The 22,456-nt window shown below is 41.3% G+C and overlaps 1 protein-coding gene across 2 annotated transcripts in view; it reads right to left on the minus strand.

Annotated features, from left to right (window-relative positions):
* Window positions 1-338: 338 nt before the first annotated feature.
* Window positions 339-22,456, minus strand: part of CDR2 (cerebellar degeneration related protein 2) — a 77,134-nt gene continuing 55,016 nt past the window's right edge. For both annotated transcript variants that reach the window (XM_032242928.1, XM_032242929.1), the window contains exons 2-5: window positions 19,985-20,097; window positions 3,800-3,948; window positions 3,379-3,543; window positions 339-2,230 (exon numbers count right to left, since the gene is read on the minus strand). In XM_032242928.1, coding sequence (XP_032098819.1) covers window positions 1,372-2,230; window positions 3,379-3,543; window positions 3,800-3,948; window positions 19,985-20,097 — 1,286 coding nt within the window. In that variant the 3' untranslated portion in view covers window positions 339-1,371. The remainder of the gene's footprint in view (window positions 2,231-3,378; window positions 3,544-3,799; window positions 3,949-19,984; window positions 20,098-22,456) is intronic.

Genomic DNA, 22,456 nt, shown 5'->3' on the forward strand with positions numbered 1-22,456 from the left:
ATATTATAGTTTCTTTGCTATGGTTGATCAAATGTTTTGAGAATCAATTAGTCACATGCTATCAATTCAGAACCAAGTCTGACATTTCTGAAATAGTGAAAATTAAGTAGAGTATATAAATTTGAAAATGTTTGTTCAGAGTAGTTTTAATGAACATTTAGCAATATGAGCAGAATTTGTGCTACTAAGTTACACAAACCCAAGGACTCTATTTAAAATAGGAAAAAAATCACTGTAAATCTTCCTAGCGATATTTGTTGGAAGAAAAAAAATTGAACAGTTGGTTATTAAGAGTGAAATGGATTATACTGAAAGTAAGACACAGTAGATCCATCTGCTCATTTTCATAGGTAGCTTTATTTGGTTTTTAGAAAAATATATACAATAATCAGAACCTCAGTTCTTAAATAGTTTTAAATTAAAAGTATACAAGTGAGAGGATAAGTATGTTTCCACAGTCAGAACACAAATACTGCTTAATAAAGTAGTAGACAGTAATTTCTTCAACAAGTCAAGACATTTACAGGAATGGTAAGAACTCTGCAACAGCAGCTTGTGGCTGGCAAGTCAGCCAGCTCAGAAAACAGGTAGAAGGGGAAGGGGTTTGATCTTTCCCCTTTAGTTTGAATTTGAAAAAGTGATGAAAGATTTACATATTCACCTATCCTAAAGGCTAGAGCTTTGAGTAAAAACATTTGAATGCAGGGCAGAGGCCCTCTAGGGCGTATGCTAACAAACTAACTTGGATCAAACCAAAATTTGCCAGCTCATTTTGGTATTCAGTTCGATTTGGCTATATTAAGATTACTTGTCAGTTACAGTTCAACTAGTTCAGACATAACAAAACTCAAGGACTTGGGAGTATTTGTTAATGACATTTCTTTTGGATTAGATCCCTGCTTTCTCTCAAACATTCTTCTTAATGAATTCACAGTATTCAAACAGTGTTTGCAAAAGATATTTGAGTTTGACAGCTCTCTGACTTTATATCGTTTTGCCCAAGGAAGCAATAGGAATTGCCTTAGCTTTGTTCCAACTTGGCCCTTTACCCCATACTGCAGTAACTCCAGGCCTACTTCTACAGAAGTATAGCTCTTCCCTCCACTGGTCCTTTTCAAGAACTGAAGTTTAATCAGTGCACCAGCCAGACGCCAGTTTGTCATAGGATTTCCTAGGGAGCTTAAATGGAAGTGGATCAGAGAACTGATCAGTCGCCACCTCCTTTCCTCATTGTATGCATTTTCTAAATAAGCAAAGCAATGAGGCGAATATCATGAGCAACATCAGGTTTTGGAGTGTACAAACACTTGTCTGAATGGGAGAGAGACGTGATAGGCAATAGGCAAATTAGTAGTAGAGCTAGAGGTTCAATTAAGAATGAGAGGAGAGTGATCGGTATTTTGTTCTCTGTTCATCTATTTCCTGCTTAGTTTTCTTGATGCAACTAAAGATCTCCTTAAACAATGCTTTGTATTCTGGAGGTGTTGTGGGGGAGCTGAGGGGCTCTGGGTTGACAGAGGCCAGTTCCCAGCCACTGGTGACAGGCTCAGACTGGACATTCACTCCAGTCAGGTCCTTGGCCGGAGCCCGGGAGGTCTGCACAGCCTTGTGTGACAGGGAGTCCTGTTCCCGTTGGCACTTCTTCAGCAGCTCTTCGTACTTCACCTTCAGGGCGCTGTACTGCGTGTCCACTTCGTGCAGAAGGGAGATGCCCCTCTGCTTCACAGCCTTGGCCCTCCTGATGCAGGTCTCCTCGTGGCCCTTCACGATGTCACTCCCTGCCAAGCTGCTTAGGATTGTCTCACTGCTGCTGCGCTTGAGAGGCTTTCTATGTGGTTCCGGCACTGTTAGGAACATCTCTTCCAGCAGGCTCTGGCTGGGCTCTTTGAAAGGAACAAACAGAGAGTCTGGCACCAGCTTCTCAACCCCATTCACAAATGGATGCTCTGACTGCAACATCTGTCGCATCTCTGCCACCTCGGCCTCCAGTTCCAGCGCCCGTGCTCGATAGGCACCTGTGGCTCCCAGCTGCTGCTCCAGTTCATTGTTCTCCTTTAACACGAGCCCATATTCCTCCTCCATAGTCACCCGCTTCTGCCGCTCCAGGCTCAGCTGGGCCTGCAACATTGTCACCGTTTTTTTCAAGTGCTCATTTTTTTCTTCATCAGGGCTTGGCTGACTTTGTAAGGAAGTGATCTTCTCAGCGAACACATGATCATACACAAAGTGTCTAGGGAAAAAAATATTGAAAGAATATATTACACAGGTCCACCAAGAATGAAGCAAGGAAGACTGGTGACTTTTTTCAACTAAATATATTTGAAGAGCTGTGACAGTGACTGATTTTTAGCCACACTGGAGTAGTGGCTAAAATGGAATTGTGTGAGCTGATAAATAAGCACGTGAAGGCAAACTTAATTTTTGCAACTAATATTTTTTTAATGTTAAAAGTACTAGAGAACATCCATTCCCTAAGAATGGCAGTATGACAATGACCTCACATGGGGAACCTTAAAAAGTACTGGTGCCTGGGTCCCTATCCACAGATTCCAACCTAGTTTGTCTGCTACCTGGCCTGAGGGTTTCTGAAGGCTCTCCGAATGATTAAAAATATGTAATTACGGTTGAATCACTACAACAGATCACTGTTGCTGTGGTGATTTTTAACCAGGTTCATTGGAATTGCCTAGGCAGCTTTTTACCCTCACCTGGAAATTCTGATTTAGGCCTGAGGGAATGTGTTGGTATCTGCAGTTTGAAAAACTCCAGAGGTGATCTGATATATAGCAGCCAAGGTTGAGTCCCACTAAATGAGCCACCTGGTTTCTCCTGCTCAGTCTGAGGCAGCTTGTATGACTATTATTTGTCTTTTTATTTGCTTATCTGCTGTTCCGTTAGACTGAAAGATCACAGGGGTAGGAACTCTATTTTGCTCGCCATCCCTCAGGTCTGGCATACAGCTTGCCATACAACAGGTGTTCCATAAATACTTCTTAAAGATTCCGACTTGTAACTCCAATTTATAAAGGCAAAAAAACCTCCTGTTCGTTTGAATGTTTGTTTCACCAAAATTTCTATTTTTCTTCACTCTAATGTAAAACACAACTCTCAAATCTATAGTGTATCAGAAGAAATTCATCTTAAACTATGATTTAACACATTAAAAGCACTGAAATAAGTGCTCTAAGACTTTCAAAACGAGAATTACTAATATCCAAGAACTGTATAATTTGTATATTTAAGTGCTTTTGTTCAAACCAGTGGTAGCTTAATAGCTAAGTGATGTTTCTTCAAATGGTAATTTCAATCTACTGGAATTCACAATGTGTTGACATGAGACAGTCCCTGCTGTAACTCCAGGGTAAGGCAGGCTCTTACTGGCGGAGGTCATATAGCTCCTTCAGACATGCGAAGCTGGGTGCAGCTTTTTCCTGGTCACACTTGCCCTGGCTCCTCATCCCTCGGCCAGACGACTTCAGCTCCTCCACTTGGCTCTGGAGGTGATCAATGTTGGTTTGCAGGCATTCAATCGTTTCAGTCAGGCTGTGAGGAACAGACAGAAGCCACTGCTGCTTGTCATATTCAATCAAGGGCAAAAGCAGTGAGGAGAGATTAGGTACAAGCCACTCACACAGGGCTTTCTTAATTGGAAAGGATGTCTATTTAATCTCCATTCTCCAAAAAGAATTAAATTAAACCTTATCCCATATTGACCCAAACCCACTGCAGCCATGTTCTATTCTAGTTTATACTAAAGAACTTCCCCCAGGCCTTCCTTGAAAGATTCTAGAAAATTTACCTCAGAATCTTTTGCTGTGAGGCCTTGCTGTCAGCAACTAGCTTCTGATTTGTTTCTTCCAGTTCCCTTGCTGTGACGTCTAATTGTTCATAAACCTTTGCATGTTGTTCGTTCATCTGCCGTAGAAGCTCTACCTGCTTGGTCAGATACTGTAAGAGAAGATCAGGGCCAGGTGACACAAACAGGTAAGATACCTGCTGTTCCTTGGCCGGGCGTGGTGGCTCACCCTGTAATCCCAGCACTTTGGGAGGCTGAGGCGGGTGGGTCACCTGACCAGCCTGACCAATATGGTGAAACCACATCTCTACTAAAAATATAAAAATTAGCTGGGCATGGTGGCACATGCATGTAATTCCAGCTACTTGGGAGGCTGAGGCAGGAGAATTGCTTGAACCTGGGAGGCAGAGGTTGCAATGACCCAAGATTGTGCCATTGCACTCCAGCCTGGGCAACAAGAACGCAAACTCCATCTCAAAAGAAAAAAAAGTTACCTGCTATTCCAACACCAATTCTCTATACCAACTATTGTCAGGGTGGAGGCTGGCATACAGTCTCTGTCTCTGGGCCCCCTGCCCTGCCAGCACCACCATGTGTTCCCCAGCCCAGAAGCTCCCTTAGACCCATTTCAGTTTTCTCCAGGCCTTCTCACATCAGCATGATTGATTCAATTGTTGGCCATTGGCGGCTGAACTCAATCTCCAACCCTTCCCTCTATCCAGAGGTTGTGGGGCTGGGATTGATACATCTAACCCCTCTAATCATGTGGTTGGTTCCTCTGGTGACCAGAACTCATTCTATCAGGAAATTCCAAGGGTTTTTTAGAAGCTCTATGCCAGGGACAAAGACCAAATATTAATTTTTATTATACCACAATACCACATATTTTAAGAAAAGAAGAAATTAAACTCCCTGTCTTCATAAGAAATGAGCACAGGCTATCCTTTATATGCTTAGCTCCTCTAATGCCCACCAATACCCCAGTGCATCATGAGGCTAATTTTCCAAAGCATATACCATGCATAAAATATTCAACCGAAAAATCTAAAGTGAGACATAATAACCCCTTAAAAGCATGTAACGTGATCAAAATTTAAGCAAGAACATCACATTTAACAGAAATAAAGTCTAACATGGAGGATTTTTACTTGGAAAAAAGATCAATTTCTCTGAGTGACGCATTCTGGACAAAAAAAATGAAAAGTATGTTGCTTTCACAAGAAAAGTATTTTAGCTTAATATGCTTCAAAGACCCCTGTTATTTTTAATTTTATGAGAATGCTATCACCTTATTCATGAAAAATTTATCAGAGGATTTATTCTGGTCCTGCTAAGACTGCTTCCTAAATGGCCAAGGATAAAGAAGAATAATCCCAACCTTAATGCTGCAGTGTAAGTCACCTTGATTCCCTCCCCTCCTCAGCTCTACCTGAAGACACTAAAACATAATATATATTCCAAAGAAAATATTCACAGTATTTCCCTGGACAGAACCAGAAAGAGAGAAAAGGTTTGAAGCATTGCTGATGAACAAATTGTAAAAGACTCAGAACTTGACTTTAAAAACACTCTTCTTGGCCACGTATGGTGGCTCACACCTGTAATTCCAGCACTTTGGGATGCTGAAATGGGCTGATCACTTAAGGCCAGGAGTTCGAGACCAGCTTGGCCAACATGGCAAAACCCCTTCTCTACTAAAAATACAAAAATTAGGCTGCTGTGGTACATACCTGTAATCCCAGCTACTCAGGAGGCTGAGGCATGAGAATCTTTTGAACCCAGGAGGTGGAGGTTGCAGCGAACCAAGATTGTGCCACTGCACTACAGCCTGGGCAACAGAGTAAGACTCTGTCTCAAACAAAACAAAACACCCTCAACACACTCTTTTTGAGGCTTTTTCTACAACTCTACAAGTATTTGCAAGGCTAACATACTTTGAATAATGGGCTAAATGGCACTCAACAGGCTGCTATTTAAACTGTTAAAAAAAGTATGTTGGGTGCAGCGGCTCACACCTGTAATCCCAGCACTTTGGGAGGCCAAGATGGGCAGATCACCTGAGGTTGGGAGTTTGAGACCAGCCTGACCAACATGGAGAAACCCCGTCTCTACTAAAAATACAAAATTAGCCAGGCATGGTGGCAGGCGCCTGTAATCCCAGCTACTTAGGAAGCTGAGGCAGAAGAACCGCTTGCACCCAGGAGGTGGAGGTTGCGGTGAGCCAAGATCGTGCTATTGCACTCCAGCCTGGGCAACAAGAGTGAAACTCCATGTCAAAAAAAAAAAAAAAAAAAAAAAAAAAAAAAAAAAAAAGCATAAATGGCTTTGTTTTCAAATCTACTTACATAACTCAGCAGCAAAGGGTTGAACAAACACTTAACCTCTCTAACTTCATCTTTCTCATCTAAAACTCTTGGGTCCAAAAGTGTTTTTGGAAAATTTAATTTTAGAAAGACAACATGATGCTGATACTTAATATACACCTGACACTTTATAATATCACCTGTGAGGTCTGGGCATCACCCTGTTATCAAGCATTAATATTTCTGCAACAATAAGTATGAACTAAGACTATAAACAGCCTCACATCAGTTCAGGTAAAGATCTGCTACCAAATGAATCAGCTGCAAATTTAAGGGAAAAAAAAAACCCTTGCTTTATAGAGCTTTTTGAGTTCAGAATTGTTAAGTGGTTGTGAATCTGTTAGTACCTACCATGTAGAACTGGCAGAATTAAATGCAGTGAGCACACAGCATGGTCTGTAAAAGCCTGTGTGTATTCTTCACCACCTCAATTCCTACCAGCTTCTTTTGGTCCTTTGGAAATCAACCACTAATTCTCATGGATGAAGCTTTTCAGAACTAAAGGAGGAGACTCTTAATCCTGCCCTCTGGCTAGCAATGTCATAGTAGGTTGTAGGTTCTTGTCAGTGTTGGAAATCTGTTCAATCTCTTAGGAACTGATGAGATTCCACGGGAATAGAAAAAAGGCTTAGAATCACAGGGATAAACATTAATAGCTGCAGAAATTTTTCAAGCTTTTTGATATCAAGTATAAATTATCAAGTACTCTTTAGGACTCAGAACCTCCTTTAAAAAGGCTAATATATAATTAATTTATTAATATACAACAGGAGCAGTTCCTCCCCAGTGACAACAACATACACATTCCCTATATAGGACATAGCTGCCCCACAAAGGACATGTGAAAGGCCGATTCATTAATGGGAGTCCTGGAATACATGGGATCAGAGAAGCCTGATAGGAGGCAGTGGTATAGTAGCTAAGAGCAGAGGCTTTGGAGTCAGAACCTGGTTTGAGGGCTTGCTTTGCCGTTTATAACTGGGTGACCTACAGCAAGCACATTTTTCTAAGGTGAGGTCTCCTCATCAACTACCTCATAAGGCTGTAAAGATGAATGTGTGTGTGGGAGAGACTGGACTATGTCACCCCAAAGCATGCATCACTGGCATAAAGACAAAGGTTCCTGCCTCCTCCCTCTCTACCAGGGATAACAAAGGTTAATGACTGACGACTTTAGACCTTTATGGGCCAGAAGACAGCACCAGAGGAATCCACACTAACAAGCTTTGCTAAGGGGCCTTCATCACCACTAATTTGCCTTCCCACGATTTGTGCCCCTTGACAAAGTCCTTCTCCTTTGTCTGGTCACTTCTCTAAAAACTTAGCATTCTTTGTTGAAGATACTACATATGCTGGAATTCAAAACCACCTTTGAGAATGACTCATTCCCTGGATATCTCTCACACATATATATCAAATATACATGTTAATAAGCTTGTTTTTCTCTTGTTAATCTTTTGTCACAGGCGGCCTTTCCAACTAAGCACTCATGGAGGCTAAGTAAAAAAATTTTTCCTCCCCAACATATGCAAATGTATACTTTACATAAAAGTTAATATATGTAGAGAGCTCAGCATGAGATTTGGCAGATGGTAAAATTGCTCAATAAGGAGGAGCTATTGTCATCTTTATTTATGTTAGGCGCCTTGCTTGCATAAACAGACCACCAAGCAGGCTTTGTGTGGGCAACAAGGATGTTTTATTTCATGCTTGGGTGCAAGCAGGCCAAGTCCGAGAAAGGAGTCAGGCCAAGTCCAAGAAAGGAGTCGTAGGAAAGGGGACTGGTTACAAAGGTTGGGAAAAATGGTTAAAGGTGACAATCTATTTTAGGGAGGAGAAGGGCATCACGGGATGCATGGTCACAAGGGTAGGGGTATCATAAGGGTGGGGGCTATCAGTTGCAAGCAGAGAGGAAGTGGGGTAAATTACATAGTTACAGGTGTGGGGGTCTTGAGAAACCTAATGTCTAGGGGGAGAATTTTCGCAAGGCTCAGCAGAAACAATGGTTGAAGGCTGCAGGGGGAGGGCAATCAGTTGAGGCAGGAACTAGTTGTCTCACTTCTCTTTGTGGCCATCCGGTTACTTCAGACTTTCTGGCTCCTGGAGACCATCCAGAGGTGTATGTGTGGGTCACCAAGGCTATAATGTCCAAGCTTGGACTCGGAGGCCTGACAATTTAAAGCTACAGTTTTCAAACTTTACATGTGCTAAGATTCACCTTAAAGATTTATTATTCAAGTGTAAGAACCTGGGTCCCTTTCCCTCAAAAGGCTGACACTGGAATAGAGACAGAATTCTGCATTTTTAGCAACAAACCCAGGTGATACTAGTACAAGCAGTCCACAGGTCACACTTAGAGAAATGTTGAACTTGGGCACAGAAAATCCTGGAAGACCCTTGCCCTGACCAGTATCTTTTTCTCTTGGATATAGAGACACAGGCATTCACTGGATCAATGACAACTCGTCAGCTTAATGCTCACCATCTCCTTGCCTATGGCTCAGCTTAGATGCAGTTATCCACCAAGATTAGTTTACATTTTAACTGTACCACATCAGCATTCTTCATCGTAACATTTCACTTTGGTATGTTCTTACAATCATTAATTCCCTGAAATTACTTAACCTCACTTGAGAGATCCTTCCTAACTTCTCAGTCCACCCAAATACTGAATTTCTACAGATGGCTAACATTATCCACTGCATTTTAAAATTTTCTATTGTGGGCCGGGTGTGGTGGCTCATGCCTATGATCCCAGCACTTTGCGAGGCAGAGGCAGGCGGATCACTTGAGATCAGGCGTTCAAAACCAGCCTGGCCAACATGGTGAAACCCCATCTCTACTAAAAATACATACACAAAAATATTAGCCAGGAATGATGGCACATGCATGTAATCCCAGCTACTTGGGAGGCTGAAGCAGGAGAATTGCTTGAACCCAGGAGGCAGAGGTTGCGGTGAGCCAAGGTCGTGCCATTGCGCTCCAGCATGGGCAACTAGAGCAAAACTCCATCCCAAAACAAACAAAAAAACCAAACCAACCAACCAAACAAAAAAATTGGCTTGGCATGCTGGTACACACCTGTAATCCCAGCTACCTGGGAAGCTGAGGCATGAGAATTGCTTGAACCCAGGAGGCAAAGGTTGCAATGAGACAAGATCGTGCCATTTCACTCCAGCCTGGACGACAGAGTGAGATTCTGTCTAATAAATAAATAAAAAAAAAAGGCTGGGTACAGTGGCTCACACCTGTAATCCCAGCACTTTGGGAGGCCGAGGCAGGCAGATCACCTGAGGCTGGGAGTTTGAGACCATCCTGACCAACATGGAGAAACCCTGTCTCTACTAAAAATACAACATTAGCCAGGTGTGGTGGCGCACACCTGTAATCCCAGCCACTTGGGAGGCTGAGGCAGGAGATTCGCTTGAACCCAGGAAGTGGAGGTTGCGGTGAGCCGAGATCGCACCACTGCACTCCAGTTTGGGCAACAAGAGCAAAACTCCATTTCAAAAATAAATAAATAATAAATAAAACTTTCTATTGTGAATAATCTCAAACATATGTACAAGCAAAGAAATGATTTAATGAACCCCCATGTACCCATCAACCAGTTTCAACAATTATCAACATAAAGCCAATCTTATTTCATCTCTAAGCTCCTATTTTCCTCATCCTGAAATCATTTTAAAGCTAATCCAAGACATCTCAACTCAAGTATACATCTTCATACATTTCTAGGACTTTTCATTTTAACCACAATTCCTAAGGGAAAAAAACCTCAATAATTCTTTAACATCTATTATGTTTCAGCATTTTTTCCCAATTGTCTCTTAGTGGTTTTTCCAGCTTCATTTGTTAGCTATTGGATTTTTAAAAAATTTATTTCGTGGCCGGGCGCGGTGGCTCAAGCCTGTAATCCCAGCACTTTGGGAGGCCGAGGCGGGTGGATCACGAGGTCAAGAGATCGAGACCATCCTGGTCAACATGGTGAAACCCCGTCTCTACTAAAAATACAAAAAATTAGCTGGGCATGGTGGCGCGTGCCTGTAATCCCAGCTACTCAGGAGGTTGAGGCAGGAGAATTGCCTGAACCCAGGAGGCGGAGGTTGCGGTGAGCCGAGATCGCGCCATTGCACTCCAGCCTGGGTAACAAGAGCGAAACTCCGTCTCAAAAAAAAAAAAATTTTTTTTATTTCACTTAGGGGAGTTATCTTTGACTTAAAGTTTTGGAGCTGCCCCACTGCAAGGTAAGAGTCTCTCTCCTCTAGCGCCTTTACTCTACCATCCCCTATGCTGCAGGAATGTACTTCTCCTGGCTGGCTCCACCTAAGCCAGCAGCTCTTAGTCTAGGGTCCATGGATAGATTTTAGAGGGTCTGCGAACCTGGATGAATTTAAAGGGTCTGAACAGCTACATCTTCATTTTTGCTAACTTCTAATTGAAATTTGGCATTTCTTTCAATTATTAATAGAGGGTTTAAAATTTAAAGGAGACCATTGGTTTGAACTGAGTCCCTGCCTTACGCCCAACAAACCAAACCAAACCAAAATGGAGTAACTTGTGCTAAAGTTCCATGTTAGCAAGGCAAAACAAAGTTGTTCATCTGACTTCCGAGAAATTAGAAGAGATAATAGCCAAACCCCCAAACATGCCAGTTTTAGCCAGCATAAGGGAGTTCCCTCTGCTTTAACCTTTACAGATAAATTAACTTTGAAACAATCCATTTTTTGTTTTCCGTTTCTGCTTTCCTCAGCTCTTTTCTGTCTATAAAACCAACTTCCTCTGCTCAGCTCATTGAAACCCTCATTCTCTAAGAATGAGGTGTTGCCCAACTTTAGAATCTCAAATAAAAGCCAATTAAGATATTTATACTATATTTGTTGTAATTTTGTCTTTTGGCAGAGGCAACAAACCACCAGTAGTTTTAGGTGTGTTTGTATTCATCACCAATAGAAATCACAGATATTTTCATATTGTACTATAGTTGCAGAAATCTTGATTTACTGCTTACTTTCATCACTATTTGAAATCATGGTAGTTTCTAGATCTTGTCATTAAATATGTTAATACATATCTATATTATTATATCACAAATTTACTTTTTTTTCAATATTTGATAGGTATTTCATAACAGATTTCCTTTGTAATTCAATGAATTTTAAGAGGATTATCAAAGATCTCATTAGATAATCAAAGGGATCCATGGCACCAAAGAAAGATTACGAACTCCAGTTATCCTTCTGGCCTCATTTCAAATGTAACCTCTTCAGAAGCCTTTTAAAACCACCTTAGGGCTGGTCATGGTGGCTCATACCTGTAATCCCAGCACTTTGGGAGGCCAAAGCAGATGGATCACAAGGTCAGGAGCTCAAGACAAGCCTGGCCAAAATGGGTGAAACCCTGTCTCTACTTAAAAACCTCAAACATCAGCCAGGTGTGGTGGCAGGTGTCTGTAATCCCAGCTACTCAGGAGGCTACGGCAGAAGAATCACTTGAACCCGGGAGGCAGAGGTTGCAGTGAGCCGAGATCACGCCACTGCACTCCAGCCGGGGTGACAGAGTGAGACTCTGTATCAAACAAAACAAAAAAAAAAGAAAACCCCCTTGGCTGGGCACTCTGGGAGGCCGAGGTGGGCAGATAACCTGAGGTCAGGAGTTTGAGATCAGCCTAGCCAAGATGGCAAAACCCCATCTCTACTAAAAATACAAAAATTATCCAGGTGAGGTGGTGTGCACCTGTAATCCCAGCTACTCTATTGGACAGGCAGAGGCAGTAGAATTGTTTGAACCTGGGAGGCAGAAGTTGCAGTGAGCCAAGATTGCACTGGGCAACAGAGACTCCAACTCAAACAATTCTACTGCCTCTGCCTGTAAAGACCACCTTAAATCTAAAGCACACCACTCTTAAGGTACCCTAAATTGATTTCTCTCAAAACAATATAACAATATTCAACTTGTTTTTGAGATGGAGTCTCGCTCTGCTGCCCAGGCTGGAGTGCAGGGGCATGATCTCAGCCTCCCAGGTTCAAGTGATTCTCCTGCCTTAGCCTCCTGAGCAGCTGGGATTACAGGCTTGCACCACCATGCCTAATTTTTTTTTTTATTTTTTTTTTTTTGAGACGGAGTTTCACTCATGTTACCCAGGCTGGAGTGCAATGGCACGATCTCGGCTCACCGCAACCTCCGCCTCCTGGGTTCAGGCAATTCTCCTGCCTCAGCCTCCTGAGTAGCTGGGACTACAGGCACGCACCACCATGCCCAGCTAATTTTTTGTATTTTTAGTAGAGACGGGGTTTCACCGTGTTGACCAGGATGGTCTCGATCTCTTGACCTCGTGATCCACCCGCCTCGGCCTCCCAAAGTGCTGGGATTACAGGCTTGAGCCACCGCGCCTGGCCAGCCTGACTAATTTTTGTATTTTTAGTAGAGACTGGGTTTCACTCTGTTGGCTGGGCTGGTCTTGAACGCCTGACTTCAGGAGATCCACCTACCTCAGCCTCCCAAAGTGCTAGGATTATAGGCATGAGCCACTCACCAGGCCAGTATTGTTGTCTTCTAATAATGGAATGCTCTATCTAGTCTATTCCTTACACACAGTAGGGACAAAAAATACTGGCAAAGTGACAACTGCTAGACTTTTCTTCACAACAGCTTACTGTGCTTGGCATAACTCAGACTGTGATATGCCAAGGGGAATTTAACAGCAAGATTTTGAGAAGAGCTTTGATTATACTCCTCTTGGAAAAACAGCCTATTAGCCACTAATTCTCTCCTCCTTTCTCCATTTATAGATTATTTCTCTATACTTATTCCCATGGCCCCAATCGCCCCTGCTAATCTGAAGGGGAGAGTTAGTTTCTACCAGCTACTAGATGGGTCCCAAGTTGTTGCTCTCTTTTAAAGATATGCTCAAGTTAGGGTTGTAGCCAACATCCTAGCAAACAGGTCAATATGCAAATAAGTGTAAAACGGCCATTTAAGAAACTATAGAAAGTTCTTCTTGTTTGATATATAAAAACCTGTGATACCTGTGATAACACAATTAAACCATTTAAGAACTTTGATATTTTGGTCTTGGGGACTTGGCTTTAACAACAATCTGAAGAATGGCAAGGAGCTTGTTTTCACATGGTAGGAGCTTAATCTTATTATACAAAACCAAAATTAATCAGAAAAGTCCTTCACTTCTCTGGGAATCAGTTATAGGGGACCTACAAAAGAGTCTGACAAAACCAGTCAGCAACTTAAAGAAAAATGATGCGATCTTTAAGCAAGTACTGATGGTAAGGCCAGACATCTAGGTCTACGGAGTCAGAGCTTTAAGGCCTCGTCTTGAACCCCTTACGTTACTATTCATTTTTTTCTCAATCTAGAAGGAAATGGGTTAGCTTATTTTCTGCCTCTCAACTCAAGGTACAAACATGCTGTTGACATGCTGTTTTTCTCTTTGATACATAGCCTCCAATGAATCTGACTGTCATAGTAAACAGGAAAGGGAGACATCTGAAGCCTAACAGTGGGGGAAGGGGATCATGGGGTAGCAGAAATGTAGGCTAAAATGTCAACTTATAGCAAGAGTATGAAAGGCAAAATGCCTTGGATTTATCTGTCTAGGAATTTGCACAGACTGTCACCTCAACTATGAGTACAAGGTTCTGGCTATGCACAAAAGCCACAAAAACAGGCCACCTTTACAACTGAGGCAAACCTTTAAAAAACAAAGGTTAGTAGAATTACATTAATACCTATTTGCAATTATGGAATCCTAACCTGGAATGCAGGGAAAGACAGAAACAACCCCAAATAAAAAAACACACAGAAATGGAGTGGAAATCTGGCTTGTAAGCAGTGTTGGGATTATCCTGAAATGAAGGATTATAGCCTAAATCCTCTGAATTTAGTATCAAAATCAACTTCCACAATAGTAAAGAAATATTTTCTGTTACTTTTGAAAAATCTCTTTCCCTTGATGAAAGTAATATAACTCCCCTGTAGAAATTTGGTGGGGGGAGGCATGAATATGAAAATAGAAACCACCTATAATCCCACTATTAAAATTGTGGAATTAGATTGTTTTTAATGTCTGTTTCTTCCAGTAATTCTGGAGGATTTATTTTTTCAGAATTAAGGTTCTTTCATGACTATAGTTAACAATATTTTACGGTATACTTCAAAATGGCTAGAAAAGATATGGAATATTCCCAGCAAAGAAATGACAAAAGTTTGAGGTGATGGATATCTCAGTTACCTAGATTTCATCATTACACATTGTGTGCTTGTATCAAAATATCACATGCACCCCATACATATGTAAAACTATTATATAGCCATAAACATTTTTTTGAGACGGAGTTTCACTCATGATGGAGATTCTCGAGTGCAATGGCGCGATCTCGGCTCACCGCAACCTCCGCCTCCTGGGTTCAGGCAATTCTCCTGCCTCAGCCTCCTGAGTAGCTGGGATTACAGGCACGTGCCACCATGCCCAACTAATTTTTTGTATTTTAGTAGAGACGGGGTTTCACCATGTTGACCAGGATGGTCTCGATCTCTTGACCTCGTGATCCACCCGCCTCGGCCTCCCAAAGTGCTGGGATTACAGGCTTGAGCCACCGCGCCCGGCCTAAATATTTTTTAAAGACTTTTTTTCACTACTAAAATTCTTAAAACATTGGTAAATTATGCAATAATTTATACTGTTCAAAATATATGCTTTCCATAATCTCATCCCCTCAGAAAAATCCTGTACCAAAGTAGTACAAGGATTATCACCATTCTGCAATGGAGCCAACAGAACCTGAGGGGTAATTCGCATGTCTAAATTCTCTAGCTATGTGCAAATAAAATTGAAGGCTTAAACCTGAATCTCCTAAAACAGACGCTAGAGCCCCTTCTGCCTCCCTTAAAAATCTCTACAGGTGGAAACCTACAGTTTAGGAATTATTAAAAGAGCTTTGTAAGCTGTTTCTCCTCTGTTAAAATACTGATTTCAACAAAGTATCAATGACCTACTGTGTGTGGAAAAAAAATCACTAAACACAGCAACAGCCTCACTGTTGCAATAGGAAATAAGGGTAAAGGAGAATAAAGAAAATCAATTAAATATCATATACAGTAGGATATTGATACGTGCAGTAAAAGCAGCACAAAATACTTTTTCATTTCCAAAGGGGACATGAACTCTTGAAAGAAGGGATGCCTTGAAGGCCAGACGATTTTGAGTGCTAGGCACAACTCCTGTGGGGGATAATACAGGTCTTTAAGCGAGAAGTAACCAAAACACATGGCTAGAGGCTGCTTACATGGTTGTAGGAAAATGTAAGTGAATCCAATGGTGTCTGACCTCATTACTCTCCAAAGCAAGAGTTCTCTCCTCTCCTCCCTCCATCCAGAACATAAAAGTTTGCTCTGGATTCTTAAAAAAAAAAAAAAAAAAAGTATCTCAGTTTTTCAAATTAGCACTGAAAAAAAGTAAGACAGGCTACAGGCTTCTCTGAAGCCAGTTTAACCATTATTTTGAATAGTTTGTTTAATCTTTATTTTTATATTAAAAACAATGCCTACCAAAAATACTAATCAATTTTTAGGAGGATTGTTTGAAACTCTCCAACAGTCTTTGAAAGAATATTTGTGGTTCTACTTACAAAATACCCTTTGGCAGTGTCCAAGTTGTCTATTTCCATAATAAGTCAGAGTCTTAGGGATTTTGTCCTAGTATTTTCACCAGTTCCCTGCACTACTTTTCATTTGCTCAGAAAAGTTTGTTCCCACACCATTTTTTGTACTGTCTCATTTTAAATTTCTCTGTTGGTAGGTTAGGAGATTTTTTGGTTTTCAACTACATATTTTTCTGAATTTAAAAAAAATCATGTATTACTTTTTTTTTGAAATGGAGTTTCACTGTTTTGCTGAGGCTGGAGTAAAGTAGCGCAACCTCGGCTCACTGCAACCTCCACCCTGCGGGTCCAAGGGATTCTCCTGCCTCAGCCTCCCAAGTAGCTGGGATTACAGTCAGGCACCACCACCCCCAGCTACTTTTTCTATTTTCAGTAGAGATGGGGTTCCACCATGTTGGCCAGGCTGGTCTCGAACTCCTGACCTCAGGTGATCCACCTGCCTCGGCCTCCCAAAGTACTAGGATTGTAAGCGTGAGCCACCGTGCCTGGCCATGTATTACTTTTCTAATCTAATTCCCAATAAACATCCTAAACAGTTAAGTTTAAAATCTGTACAAGTGATTCCATTCATGTGAAGGTCAAAAACACACTAAACTTATCTAGGGTGATGGGATTAGGATGCTGGTTCACTGGGTGGTGACTGGATGGGCTGATAATGCTCTCAACTCCTTATCTAGGTATAGCTTGCATGGGCATGTTTACTTTATGAAAATTCACCTAACTATACTTCTAGGATTTGTGCCCTTTTCTGTAATGTAGATTTCAATAAAAAGTTTAAGGTAAGGAAAAACATGTTGAAAAGGTTCAAATTCAGGAAGGAGCCCTTATAAAGTTTACAGGGCCTCCTGAAGGTTGCAATAAGAGGAACACAATGTAGGGGTCATCTTTTAGCAAGGAAGTAGGTTCTTTGGTTGCCCAGTGACTTTTATAAGAGCACTGGGCATTCTTTGTTTTAGACTATTAGAGAGGCCTCAGAAATCTACATTGTGATCTCTACGTCTGCCCAGGCACAGTTGTGATGAAGCAAGCAGAAAGGACAGTCTGTGGGAGTCCCCTGGCTAGTAAGTGGGCTTAGCCAGTACTGCCATCTCATCTCCCCTACTGACACTGTAAACTTACATTCAGGAAGCAACTCAGGAAAGAAAAAAGAATGTCAACTGTAAAGGTGGTGAAGAAATCTAAGATAGTGATTATTCTTAGCCAAAAAGCAGTTTTGGATAAAGAATAAAATAATGCATTATGCAATGCTCGGATCTAGGAACCAGTAGACTACATATTACGAATACAAAAGACTCATGAATATGTTTCTCAAAATATTCCAAGATCATGGTCTGAACTGGATTATTTCACCTCCATGATGCTTTGCAAAATCTTTTTATTCTTTTTTTTTTTTTTTTTTGAGACCAAGTTTCGCTCTTATTACCCAGGCTAGAGTGCAATGGCGCGATCTCGGCTCATCGCAACCTCCGCCTCCTGGGTTCAGGCAATTCTCCTGCCTCAGCCTCCAGAGTAGCTGGGATTACAGGCACGCGCCACCATGCCCAGCTAATTTTTTGTATTTTTAGTAGAGACGGGGTTTCACCATGTTGACCAGGATGGTCTCGATCTCTTGACCTCGTGATCCACCCGCCTCGGCCTCCCAAAGTGCTGGGATTACAGGCGTGAGCCACCGCGCCCGGCCCTTTTTTTTAAATTTTATTGCATTTTAGGTTTTGGGGTACATGTGAAGAACATGCAAGATTGTTGCATAGGCACACACGTGGCAGTGTGATCTGCTGCTTTCCTCCCCATCACCCACATCTAGCACTTCTCCCCATGCTATCTCTCCCCAACTCACAATATCTTATGGATAATATTAGATGGCGAAGTGTTATTTGTAGATTTGGAGACTCTTAGATATCTTTGGATACTTGCAGAATAACAATGATCTGTCTTAAATGTCTAATTATCCTTGATAGCACAGAAAACACAGGGAGAAAGATAACTCAGATCATTAACTGTTTGTAATCTCCTACACTAATCAATAGGCATCATTCTCCCAACAAATATTTACACTTCTTTCATCTACACTTGAAAGATATGCTAAAATAAGTATCAGTCATACTGTTTTATAAATGCTTTAACAGGAAACAACAATACAGTGTATTAACTGTTAGCAATAGCTGGGCCTCAGATAAACCTCATAGACTACGATAATACAATTAAGACTGTATCTCTACATAAATGCAAAGAGTGGTGATTGTTTAGGACTATTTTGAAATCTCCCAATGAGTTGGAAAACACAATCTAAGAAACAAAGCAGGAAAGAGTTCCTTGACCACATCGAACATTTGGCTGGCTTAATAGTTTTGTTTTTAGACTAGAGGCAGGGTCTCACTTTGTTGCCCAGGCTGGTCTCAAACCCTAGCCTCGAGTGATTCTTCCACTTTAGTGTCCCAAAGTGCTGGGATTATAGGAAAGACTGTATAATTCTCTACTTGTTGAATTCCCTGGATAAGGAAATAATCAAAGCTTTATGAAGTACTCATTATAAAGAACTGCTTCAATGTTCTAGAGTTTTTTACATTTTTCTGTGCACAGACACAAGAGTCCTGGGTCTACTGTACCAATTTGAGGGGGAGGAACTTGTAATTTAAGTACAGACCCTTCAGACCCTTTCTACGGGGAGCATGGGTTGGGACATGGAGAAAGGTGTTCTGATGGGACACTTTAATATTCACCATTATCTTCTTTCAAGTGGCCTACATATAACTTGAAGGGGACCATTTATAAGATTAGCAGCATGGAAGACCATTTTAATGCCTTAATCTAGCATCTTTCATTTTACTTTGTTAAGCTAGGTAAAGGGTATTATTATTTTTTTTTTATTAAGACAAGGTCTCGCTCCCATCACCCAGACTGGAGTGTAGTAGCATGATCATGGTTCGCTGCAGCCTTGACTTCCTAGGTTCAGGTGATTCTCCCACCTCTGTCGCTCCAGTAGCTGGGACTACAGGCACACACCACCACACCAGCCTAATTTTTGTATTTTTTGGAGAGATGGGGTTTCACCAGGTTGCCCAGGCTGGTCCTCAAATTCCTGAGTTTAACAATCTGTCTCCTTCAGTCTCCTGAAGTGCTGAGATTACAGGTGTAAGCCACTACACTCAGCCAAAAATGTAGTATTTTAATGATAAAATATTCAGCAAAAAAGTAAACAAATTAAGATGATGGCAGAGAAAAAGCAACATGTATTTTATGATTATTTCAATGGAGCAAAAAATTTAAACACATTATGAAATCAGGAACTATAATTTTTTTTTTTTAACTTTTAATCTAAACCCAAATTTAGGATATGGTTTCATAGTAGGTGGGAGGGATATGCCACCAAGGAAGTATAAGTTCCCTCTCTGGTAGGAAGTTCAACAGTGTGGGTAGTCTTCTTTCTTAAGCTAGGTGGTGGGTACGTGGATATTCACTGTATTGTTCTCTTACACTATTCTGTGTATCTTAAATATTGCATTTTTTAAAAGACAAAAACCTGAAAAACTAAGTATAATATTCATAGCTTCAACTGGCCCCACACACTGGCAAACACTGGACCATTTACTTCTAGTACACTTTACCAACGGTGAAGACAGAAATCACTTTCATCACAGTGATTTATGTGTCGGGAAAGACTAAAGGTAGAAATCAACCTCGCTTCCTCTTTGATGGTTCTTATTCTCAAAAAGTCTATCTTAAAAAATTATATGCGGCCGGGCGCGGTGGCTCAAGCCTGTAATCCCAGCACTTTGGGAGGCCGAGGAGGGTGGATCACGAGGTCAAGAGATCGAGACCATCCTGGTCAACATGGTGAAACCCCATCTCTACTAAAAAATACAAAAAATTAGCTGGGCATGGTGGCACGTGCCTGTAATCCCAGCTACTCAGGAGGCTGAGGCAGGAGAATTGTCTGAAACCAGGAGGCGGAGGTTGCGGTGAGCCGAGATTGCGCCATTGTACTCCAGCCTGGGTAACAAGAAAAAAACTCCGTCTCAAAAAAAAAAAAAAAAAAAAAATTATATGCTATTTCTAATTGCAAATGTTATTTTAGCAGTATGTTATTGGCATAACAGCAACACACCACCAAAGTGTCACAAGTATAACTCTCCTGCTGAGTGAATTACCTCAATTTCCTGTAACTGCTCCTGATTGGTTGTATACATCTGCTGAAGAGAGTCCTCCAACTCTGTGTTCCGATCCAGTAATGTCTTCCCAAGCTCAGCAGCAAGTTGGAGATCTAGCACAAAAAATGAATCTTAGAATAATACAAATGATCTCACATCAACAATTTATATTACCCAGTCCTTCAAAAAAGAACATGCAGTTTAAGTCACATCCCAATCGAAGGTGGAGTGGCACAGAAGGAAAACATGAGTTCTACTTAAAATTCAGTTAAACTGAGTCTTCCAGCAGGTCAAGTATTCTCTTATGTACTCCTACGTGTAAGAAGTGAAAAAAAGTCATCTACTTTATGGAGATTTAGTCATTAGTTCAGGAATGATCATTCTGCAGTGTTACTTCTAAAATCCTATTTGCTAGTAGAATGAACGTTTTCATATCTTGACAGTCTACTTTTTTAAATGGATCCCTGAGCCAAAGTATAGGTGAAGCTTTCAAAAATCTTTAAAGTTCCCATGAATCTGGCTGCTGTGAATACACCTGTTAGTTTATTGCCATATATCCTGGACTCCTAAGGGGACTAAAAATTATTATATCAAGAAGCGGAAAAATACATCAGCATTAAGAGCACTGCCCCAGGTCATTCTTTCTACTTCTCTTTATGTCCTTCTGCAAGATAAGCAACCAGAAAATAGCAATGTGGTTTTCGAGGTAACTATATGTCGGTAGCTCATACTTCCATTTAGCACAGAACCATATTTTATTTTAAACCTGCTTTTTTCAACTCTTTCTATTCTTAGGCATAATGTCCATAAAACAGGATTTGTTTATATTATACTCACTCCCAGAAATGAAAATTTAGTTAACAATACAAGAAAGGACACTAGTTGTAACATAGGTCATTGAAATACTTCTTTGTATAGTAAATCTTACGGAGCAGTCCTTTGATACAGTGGGAAATGCACTGCACTCTGGGCAGGAAGGTCTCAGGCCCAGTTCTATCATTTATCAGAGCACTTTCAATATGGTGACTTCAGGGGCCCCTATAGTTAGTATTCTGCTTTAGAGAGATGGCTATCTTATCAAGATAAGATTGTGACAATCAAATGAAGTAATAAAGGAGTACTTTACAAATTAAGTTGCGATACACACGCAAAGTACTACTAACATTCATTGACTCACAAATCAATGTTTTTGTCGCCAGGTACTATACTATACTAAGCATTAGCTACAGAATAGTGAATAGAATGATGTCCTGCTTTGCTGATATTTCCAGATTAGTGGAGGAAGCCAGATACCAAATGAGCAACTAAACTTACAAACCTATAAACACTATTCATGCATGCATGCATATACTCAATAATAGCAGACACTATTCCAGGCACTGGGATGGTGCCCAGGAGCCATAAGGAACTCACATTAAAAAAAAATCCCCACCCTCGTGAAAACATATTCTACTGGGAGAAACAGCATTATAAAACATGACCGCGAGAAGAGGTACAGGAGTACGGATGTGGGAAGCTGAAATTTAAGAGCATGTGACCAAGGCCACATTTGAATCAAGATGTGAAGGAACGAAATCAGTGACCTATATAGATCCATCTAGGGAAAGAGCACTCCAGGCAGAGGCAAGGCAAGTGCAAAGCCCCTGGGAGGAAGCATGATTGAGCCATTAAGGAGGCCAAGGAGGGTGGAACAGAATCTTTTGGGCTGGGGGAATGAGTCAAACCAGAGGGGCTCCAAGATGGCCAGTTTGATAAGGGCCTAACTAAAGAAGTCAAGAGTTTGACTTTTACCCCCAATGCAAAGGAATCCAGTGGAGGCTTGACAGGATCACTCTGTCTACGATGTAAACACAGTGAATGGGACAAAGGTGGGAGCAGAGTGACAGAAAGATACTGCAATTACTTGGGTGAGAGATGATGGTGCTTGGACCAGGATGGCAGAGATCAAGATGGAGAGAAGGGGCAGAATTCTGACATGTTTTGAAAGTAAAGCTAAAATCTGTTGACCAACATGAAGTCTAAAAGATAAAGGGGGGGAAAAACCTGGATTTGGTGATAATGAACAAAAGGCTTTCTTTTTCTGTCTCTTTATTAGACACGGTCTCACTCTGTTGCCAGGCTGGAGTGCAATGGTGTGATCATGGCTCACCACAGTCTTGGACTCCTGGGCTCAAGTCATCTTCCTGCCTCAGCCTTCTAAGTAGCTGAGACTACAGGCATGTACCACCAAACTCAGCTTACTTTTGCATTGATTTATTGTAGAGACAGGGTCTTACAATGCTGCCCAGCATGGTCTCAAACCTCTGGCCTCAACAGATCCTCCCACCTCAACCTCCCAAAATGTTAGGATTACAAGCATAAACCACTGTGCCAAGCCTAGGGCCCAATTTAGAAAGGGAGATCAGGGAAGATCTTTTAGCTGAAGCTTGAAGGATGAAGAACTTGCCATGAATTTGGCATATTCTCCAACCT

This window comes from Sapajus apella, unplaced genomic scaffold (genome assembly GCF_009761245.1).
Source record: "Sapajus apella isolate SASKATOON/1434 unplaced genomic scaffold, GSC_monkey_1.0 scaffold51, whole genome shotgun sequence".
Taxonomy (NCBI): domain Eukaryota; kingdom Metazoa; phylum Chordata; class Mammalia; order Primates; family Cebidae; genus Sapajus; species Sapajus apella.